The sequence below is a fragment of the Trachypithecus francoisi genome, unplaced genomic scaffold, assembly GCF_009764315.1.
Source record: "Trachypithecus francoisi isolate TF-2019V2 unplaced genomic scaffold, Tfra_2.0 Lachesis_group17, whole genome shotgun sequence".
Classification (NCBI taxonomy): Eukaryota; Metazoa; Chordata; class Mammalia; order Primates; family Cercopithecidae; genus Trachypithecus; species Trachypithecus francoisi.
Genome location: NW_022681462.1, coordinates 89,225,572 through 89,234,458, shown reverse-complemented (window position 1 = coordinate 89,234,458; position 8,887 = coordinate 89,225,572). Strand labels below are relative to the sequence as shown.

At 55.9% G+C, this 8,887-nt stretch overlaps 1 protein-coding gene across 1 annotated transcript; it reads right to left on the bottom strand.

The window, feature by feature from the left end:
* Nucleotides 1-904: 904 nt before the first annotated feature.
* OSR1 (odd-skipped related transcription factor 1) lies at nt 905-8,402 on the bottom strand. Its single transcript, XM_033176485.1, is given in 5 exon segments — nt 905-1,600; nt 1,603-1,722; nt 1,724-1,835; nt 2,622-3,318; nt 8,223-8,402. Coding segments are annotated over 4 exon segments (1,002 nt in total). The 5' UTR covers nt 3,287-3,318; nt 8,223-8,402; the 3' UTR covers nt 905-1,495.
* Nucleotides 8,403-8,887: the final 485 nt, after the last annotated feature.

Sequence of the window (8,887 nt, the reverse complement as noted above, 5' to 3'; positions counted from 1 at the left end):
TGGAGAGGCCATCCTGCGCTTGGGAAAGGCCGCGGGCGCCACCGCCTGCGCAGTCCGGCGGTCAGGGCGCCGGAGCTGGGGGAGCTCCGCCTCGCCCCAAGGAGGAGAGCCCCGGAGTCCTGGCTTCTAATTGTGGGAAAATTAGACACCCCAGGGAAGGTTCAGCTTATGGAGGGCGGACTCGAATTTCTCCTCCTAAGCGTCCCGGGCCTCCCAGGGCGCCCGCCCCCACCATTCCTGACAAGGCTTTAAAATTGTAGGGAATCTTCGCGGTTGTAGAGCCATGATCCTAGGAGAGGACAAGTCCCAAGCAGAGAATGGTGTCTGAGGGATCCTAAGGGAGGGAGTGATGTTGGTTTGGGGTTCCTGGGAGGCAGCGGTCATTGTGTATTTGCACCCGAGTGTTGAGACCCCGGGAACGGGAAACAGTACAGCTCTGAGGCTCTGTGAGGGCGGGTCTTTCCCACCCCAAAGCCAGAGGCCAGGAGGGAGGCCTTTGGTTAGGGTGGGGAACCACATTCTCTTCTCTTCTTGCACCCTAAGCGATCTCAGCACTCAGAGACTCTGTCTCAGCACCCAGAGACTCTGGGATTTCTCACGGGCGGTGTTCTGCTCTCAGGATTAGGTTCTTTGTAAACTCACAGCCCTTTAGAGGTGAGGAGTGGGAAGGCTGAGACCCTACCCCCGAGGCGGAGCAGAAAAGTAAGAAAATCAATACATGGTGGGGCAGAGGCAGACCTACCCGGGAGAGAGAACATTTCTCCACCCATCTTAGCCCTGCCATCCTAATACGACGGGGTGGTAGGAGGGGGACACGCTGGCCTCCAGCAGAGAAATGTGGTCCTCTCAAAGAGAGGATCCACCCGGTTTCCTGCGTTTAGGAGGGAAATTACCTATCCTGCAATGCCTGTAAAATAACCGTTTATTTATTAGTTAAAAAAAAAAAAAAACTCCAGTGATAAATGTCCGTTACCGATGGTCAGCATAAAGTGCCAATCGCAATATAACGCCCGGCTCCTGGCTGGCTGCTCCCTCGCAGTGTCGCGGCAGCGGAGGCCGGGCCCCCTGCAGACCCAGGCCTGAGGTCCCCGCCCTGCTGTCCGAGTCCCGGAGCCCACGGACACCGGCTGAGCCGCAAGAGCTGGGAGGGGGCGCTCCTGCCCCGCGGTCCCTGGGGCGGGAGGCTGAAGCAGATACAGGGATTACACTTTTGCAGGCTCCGGGGGAGGGGGCAGGGGCTGGAGGAGGAGGTGGGAGCTGCCAGTGCTAAGGACTTCTTTGCCTCTCCCCTCACCCCTCACTCTCTGCAGTCAGAGTTACAAGCTTATATGGTCAAAGACAAAAATAAAAAAGAAAACGTATAAAATAACAATAGAAAAAGTAATACTTCTGGGAGAGGCGCCGCTGCGGCTCCGCGGAGCTTTCGTTCTTTTCTTAATGCAGTTTCCCTTCCGCCACGTGAGTACCGCCTTTTGGCCAAGAGTTTAGCCGCGTCCTAGGGGAGCAGCCGGGACGGTCGGGGTCGCGGCCCCGGGCGGGGCTCTGAAGTGCCGCGTGCGCCAGGGACCCAGGGGACAATGTTGGAGAGGTGGAAGGTCCCAAGCGAGCGCCTCTCCCGCTGCCCGCCAGAGTCAGGCTTCTGGTCCCTCTGGAGGAGAGGGCCACTGGGCCCAGGGTCCTTGTGACCCAGAGGCTCTATTTAGCATTTGATCTTGGAGGTTTTGAGCTCCTTCACCTGTGAGTGTAGCGTCTTGTGGACAGCAAGAGTCCTGGACTGGCAGAATCCTTTCCCGCACTCTTGACACTTGAAGGGCTTCTCTTTGGAGTGAATATATCTGAGGGCAGAAACAGAGAGTTCATCCTTGCAAAATGATGCAATGTTATAAACAGTTGCCCAACATCCCCCCCACCCCCACCCCCACCCCACTGCTATGGGGCACTTGCCCTCAAAGGAAAAGTGTATAGTCAGTACCAAGTGTGGATGGGACAAAATGTTGATTGGGGATGGAGTGGGGAGGTGAAGGAGATGCTTTAGCAAAGTCTGATCCTTAAACAGGTTCAGCCACCTGTTTAAGGTGCCTTCCTGGTGGGCAGGAGGGGCAAACTTGGCCTCCTTACAAGGTCAACACTGAAGATGAGTAAAGGGAGCTGGGGTCGGACAATTTGCTCGACCTGCACTGTCGAAGATGGTAGCCACTAGCATGTGCGCTTATTAAAATTAATATTACTTAAAATTAAATAAAACTAAATTAGTTTCTCAGGTGCACTATTACATTTCAAGTACTTAACTGTCACATGTGTCACATGTCACATTTCCTTCATGGCAGAAACTTCTATTGAACACCCTTGAAAATGGAGGAAGTGGGGCGGAGGATGCTGTGTGCTTGTCTGGAGCTCACGGAGACCTCGCTTAATCTTGGGTCCTGTTTATTCCTACATTTCCTGAACCCATGCTCCAAAACCTAACCCTGGGTCTCCTAGGCTTTCTTTCTTGATTTTAAAGAATTCCCTGAAGCTCTAGAGGCTTGGAGCCAGTAGGGGGTCTCAAGAACCTCATTAGGGAGGAAGATGGTGAGGCCAGAGGCAGAGAGCTCTCTCTTGGGCCACGCGCAGTGCCGCACCTGTGGTCCCGTAGGTGGTCTTGCCTCCGGAAGGCTTTGTGGCAGATGTCACAGGTGTAGGGCCGCTCGTCGGTGTGCGTCCGCTCATGGATAAGTAGGTTGTAGGACTTGGTGAAGTGGCGGCCACAGAACTTGCAGACGAACTCCTTCTTGGTCTTGGAAGGCAGACGTCCCCTTGTGGGCTTCTTTTCTGGAGACAGCTTGGTCACATCTAGGAGGGCACCCAGCCCACCCGCAGGGGAGCCTGGGCCCTCCCCGCGGCCAAGCTTGGCCGGATCTTCTTGCGTTGCCGCCAAGGCCAGGTTGGCGAAATCAAAGCGCGGCTTGGTCTTGAGCGCTGGAACGCTGCCTCCAGCGGTGATCTCCGGCTTGGGTTGAATGACATGAGGGAACCAGGGAAAGGCGGGCAGCTGGAAGCGCGCGTCCACCAAGCTGGACACCGTGCCCGGCACTTTGGAGAAAGAAGAGCGTGGCAAGTGCATGGCCGGGTAGCCCAGCGTCCACTGGTGCAGGTGCACAGCGTGCAACGCGCTGAAACCATACAGGTTGGGCAGATGGTCCGAAGGCACTGTGGGCAGGCCGTTCACTGCCTGAAGGAAGGAGTAGTTGGTGAGCTGCAGGGAAGGGTGGATGGGCACCGGCGCCGGTAAGGTTTTGCTGCCCATTTCGGCAGTGGCAGTGGCTTCCCAATCCGGATCTGCAAAGAAAAGAAAGCAGGGGCGTGGAGAGGAATAAAGAAGTTCAGCGTGGGTCGCCTTACTCCTGAATTTCAGCCCAGCCACACCCTCTCCTCACACCCAACGCAGGAGCTAAGAGTCTAAGACCCCATTCCCAAAACCCACTGCCCTCACAAAGAAGGTGGGAATGTAAGATGCAGGGGAGCCCTCTTTTCAGAACCCTCTTTGGTCTGAAGGCTCCCTCCAAATGGCCTCTGGCAGAGTCACGCAGCTTGAGAGAGGGAAGGGTCTACTGTATACAAGACATTGAGTAAAAAACAAGCACAGGGAAACTGCCTGTCCTGTAGAAACTGACAGCCAGGTAAGTTTGGGTCAGCACAGAATCACAATCTCCTGCAAAGATAACAGGAGCTGGGGAACACACTTATACATTCATTTGCAGATAAACACAGAAATGCACATGCGGATTCACACATTCTGAGGCAGAACTGACAAGGTGCAAAGACTGGGACAACCAGTGTTTTATAGCACAACACTGACTTTAAAAAAAAAAAATGCAGTAACCCCTGCATCACACACACGATCACATAGCATCCATGAAGAGCCTCACAGACAACACACATACACAGACACACAAATGCATGCATGTCCTAGCTCCCGTTCGTTAAGGTCTTCTGGCTGACCTTCGATTTGGCTTCCAGAAGCCCTGTCATCTTTCTCCTCAAAACCCTCAACTTTGACCTTAAATCTGCTTCCCTGCCTTAATATAAGTGAAATCTGTTGGCTTCACTCTCTGAAGCTGCTTGTGGACTGACTCTCTGCCTTGCCTTAGCCCTTGGGGACCACTTTGCTTTCAAGGAGGGTGCTAATATCCACATTCATTTACTCTGTCAAACAATTGCAGTAACAAACAAGGGGGCATTAGTGCCCTAACTCCCCCAAAGAGAAAGGGAGTTGGGTCTTTGGGTTGTCAGCATATTCTTGTGTGTGGTGAGCCCTGGGCAGGTGGGTATGCCTATAGGCAAGAACACTGAGGCCAGGCCTCCATTCTTGTGGTCTATGTACCTCCAACTGCAAGGTCGGAGAGCTTGAGCAAGGCCAGAGGAAAGCCACACTGAAGTGACCAGAGGCTGGCATCTCCAGACCTTCTTGGCCATGGTCTTCAGCCTCCATGGAGACATCTGAGCTCTGCAAAAATGCGTTTCATCTCTACCTCCCAGACACTCCTAACTCAGATGTGTCCAGTGGAGGAAAGAACAGGGTGAGCAAAGTCTAAACTGTCAGGGAGCCTTGGGAAGCCCAAGCACTGAACTTCTGGCTCTTAGCTTGGGGCTACTTAAGAAGTCATTGTCACAGCAGGGTCCTTGGGACTCCCTTCTCTCTTGCCCAGCCTCAATCCCCTGCTGTTGACTTCTTCCTTTACCCTTCGTTACTCTCCTCTTCCTAGGTCATTTCCTCTAACATGGAGTAATCTCCCTTCCGTGGGATGCACTGGCCTCTGCTCTGCTCCCTAGTTTGGTGTGCCTCCTCCCCAGGTTGAGCTGACCCTCAGCCCAGGGCAAGGCCCAGGCATAGCCTCCTCTACCTTTCGCTGCAGCCAGGCTTTCAAAGCCTGGCTCTGTCCAGGGATGTGCAGTGCCTTTTCCCAGGAGGTATGGGGACAATGTTGACCCAGGAAAACCTTTACTCCTGGAAGCTGGCAAGGGGGCCACTGGCTGTGTGGTGGGACCTAAGGAAAGAGGCCTTCCTGGAAATGGGGTGTAAAAACACCATAAGCTGGCAGCGATTTGCCTGCGCAGTTTAAATTAGCACTGGGATACAAACCGCTGCAACGAATTTAGCCTCAGGGCGAGAGGAGGCACATTATCTGCATGATCTGGCCTCTGAAGCAGAGCACTGGTCCCGCGGGCAACGCCGTGGCTTCAGCAACGGTCATCTCTACTGCGCCAAGCCAAGTTCGGGTCGTGCCCGGGACAAACTGAGACTATCCCAGAGCATGGACACAAGGAGAAATAAAATTCAAATTGGGCCAGAGAGGAAGCTGGGACCCATTTGGGTTGGGGAAGGGGAAGAGGAAGGAGGAGAAGCCTCGCTAACTTCAAAGGTCGGTCTGGACTTAGGGGAGATGGGGGCTCTTTGAATTGCTGTCACCTCTTCTTCCCTTCCAGGCGCTGGAAATCAGATCCTCATCTCCGGGTACCAGAGCCCAATGGGTGCCGCGAAGGCCTCCTCCTGCTCCTCTGGGTGCTTGGCTTATCCAAGGCCAAGCCAGCGGCCCTGGCTGTGAGACTCTGGGCTGCACACTAGTCCGAACCCGCTCCGTGCCTGGGTGGGAGAAACCACCAACCTCGCTAGGCCTTTCCTCGCCTTCTTCCTGGGAGCTAAGACCGGAGCCGTCTTGGGCTCCGTAGGGGGTGCCGGGAAGGGGGAATGCTTGCAGCTATAATGGTTCCTGGGAGCCAACCTTTCCGGGCTGTCTGCCCGATCTTGTTTTCCCCAACGCTACATTTATTTTCTTCCGCGGCCCAGCCCGTTCCTTGTTTTCTGAAGCATTCGGAAGCCAGGGCTCCCCAGGCTCCCGCCAAGTACTTTCCCCTGGACGAAGTTCGTTCGAAACGTGACTCTTTACACTAGTATCAAGAATGGGCCGAAAGCACGATCCGGTTTCAGGAGGTCAGCTAAGAGAAAAACAGTCTCACCCTAGCCCCTCCAGCCAGAAAGGATGAGCGAGCCCCCGACCCCTCGGGCTCCGGAACCCCAGGGCAAATACTTTCGATCTTTAAACACAGGATGGAAAACCCTTCCCTGGGCTAAGCATCCATTCCTCAAACAGCTTGGGCCTCGGGACCTGGGGGAAAGAATAAGGGGACCCGACCACGCACAGCAGACGCAATTCGCGCTCGGGATCCCGGGTCCCTGCGCAGTGCGGGCACTCGCGTTCCTCGCGCGGTGGAGCGCCAATCCCAGGTCTGCCGCCAGTCCTATGCCGGGCATTAATGAAGTGTGCAGAGTCTATTAAAGTGGTTTATTTGGGGCTAATTGAGCGTGAGCAAGTTAACTGCTTGCATTAATGAGGACGGGAGCGAACTCCACGAGCTTGCGCCTGGGGGAGCCCAGAAGAAACCCAAGAAAATCAGCCTTGACATCGAATCTCCAATGAGTGGTGACAGGCGTCAGGACCCCTGTGAAGAGGACTGACCGCACCGGATACTTCTGTAGCATTCTCCCAACAAACGAGATCTAAGGAACCCATCGGTAAGGCGGCCATCCGGCTGCACTTAAATGTCCTCTGCGTCCTCGGCGATCCATTCCCCAATCTTAATAAAACAGCAGTTACCTCGAGGAGCCTGGGATGGAACATCTACCCGCCGCCGGTGGCTGCTAGTCCCCTCCAGCCCTTCTCTTCCCTAGGGGGCTGTGAACCTGGGACACCTAGCCTTGCACGTGGTTTTGTTCCCCCAGAGCCAATGCGCAGCTCTTAGCCTGGGTGAAATTTACCAAATTGTGGCAACAAAGAAACCCTCGCGGCTACTTTACACACTGAGAGCCCAACCCGCTACCGCCTGAGCTGCTGAAAAAGGACTAAACGTGGTTTTTCATTCTTATCCGAGACATTTCGGAGGAGAAATTAGTTCAGCAGGCAGGCCCTCACCCCTTTCCCCTTCTTTCTCTCCTGACGGCTGGATTAGCGGACAGTCAGGGGAGTAACAGAACTTTTCCAATCCCCAGCCCGGAGACACTGCGGCTCCACAGAGTTTCCACTAGTGCTGTGTTTGAGTCTCGAAGTGGAAAGCAGTCCTTGCGCCCCACAGCATTGCCTCCCTGCACCAGGACAATCAAGGGTTCCGCTCCAGGCCTTGACGACACAGAGCAATCATCCTATGGAGAATATCCCTAAGTCAGAGCGCAAGTGCCAGACGGGGTTCAGACTCGCGGCCCTGCACTCTCGGTTCTAGTCGGCCTCATACCAGAGCGCAACTCCTCAAAAGACAAACTTGAACGAAAGCGCTACCGGGCTGGGGCATGCACCTGTCCCTGGCGCGGTCGGCTGCGGCTGTGGCCATTCACTCCCTCTCCCTTCCTTCTTCGTCAGCCGAGGCGTCAGCCACAGATAGGAGCGCGTCTCGGAAAGTTTGTGCCCGCTGAAGTTGCTCTGGTTTCTTAAAGGGGGCCTGCATATTGACTTTCAAAGTCCGTGGGCACCTCGCCTGGGATTCCGCAGAGCCGGGCGGGCTGGCGGCAGTAGCTGAGGCCCGCCCCCTCAATCCCCGGCGGTCAGAGACCGAGGACCCCGCGCGGGAAGTCCTGAGCCAGCACCCCCAACCACCCTGCTCTCACTTTCACAAAAGTCCTGCAGCATTCGTCTGTCAAGAGCTTCCTTGGGGGCATTGAGAGAGAGGAGACACCCGTCGCGCAGTGACAAGGAACCTGGGAGTCCTGCCCGCATTCGCCTTGCTGAGCCCGGGCGCCCAGGACTGCAATTACCTTGTTCCGCAGAGATCCCGAGGCTGAGCACGTCTCTGGGGCTTTAGCTGAAGGGGACTGGGGAAGCCGGAGGCGCTGGAGCCCACAGGAGCCCCTGGAGCTCTAGAGTCCCGACTCCTCTCCTGCCGCAGGGACTCTAAGCGCCGGACACGCGGGAGCGAGCGCTCAGCAGCCCCGGGTCCTGCCCGCCCGGGATGGTGAGCCTCGCTCGCAGCTCCCTCGCTGGGTCTGAACCAGGAGCAGCTGAGAACGTGCCGGGGAGAGGCCGAGCTCCGACTCACTCATCCCTTAGCACCGAGCCGCCTACTTATTTTAATCCACCACCCTCCCTCCTCCACCACCCCCACCCCCGCCCCTTGCCTCAGGATTCCTCCCCTCCCTCCCCTGCCCCCCAACCCTGCCATGCGCCTGCGCAATGAAAGACAAAGTTTTTGCTGACCCGGGCAGCAGACTTTGGCAGCTGCACTCGCTTGGACCCGGCCTCTCCCAACCTGCGTCCCCTCCTCTTCAGTCCCGCGCGACCCCTTCTGCCTTTTTAGGTCCAGAGGGGCACGCCTGGCGCGCTGGAGGAAACGGTCCCTAGCAGATGAGAGCGGGCTGGCACCGCACGTTTCGAGGTCCTATACTTGGACTCCTAGGACACAGCCCGTGCTCTTTGAGAGAAGGGAGGGAGGGAGGGGCTGTAGCTCTGTGCACCGGGATCCTTACACCGCGGCTTGGGTTTCAACCCACTTTGGCGCCGGACAGAGTCGCCTCTCCTCCCAGAATCTCTTTCCAGAGGCAGCAGACCCCGAGTGTGGAGCAGCTCCTGCACATCCAAGCGTGCTCGGGGCCAGGGTGTTAACCCAGGCAGCGCTGGTTAATTCCTGGTGCGGGAGGGCCAGGGTCACCGAAGCAAGCGAGCTGTAACGTCCGAGTGCTTATGGCCGACCCCAGACCCTATGTTCTGGAGTCCAGTAGAAAGAACAAAGAGTAGTGAAAGGTCAGGAAAGTTATTTTCCTGAGGCTCAGAATTCTCTGAGATTTCACCCTAATACACGGTGGCACTCTCTACTCACATACTTGTTTTAGGATGGATCGGAGTTTAGAGAGCTACACTGGCAA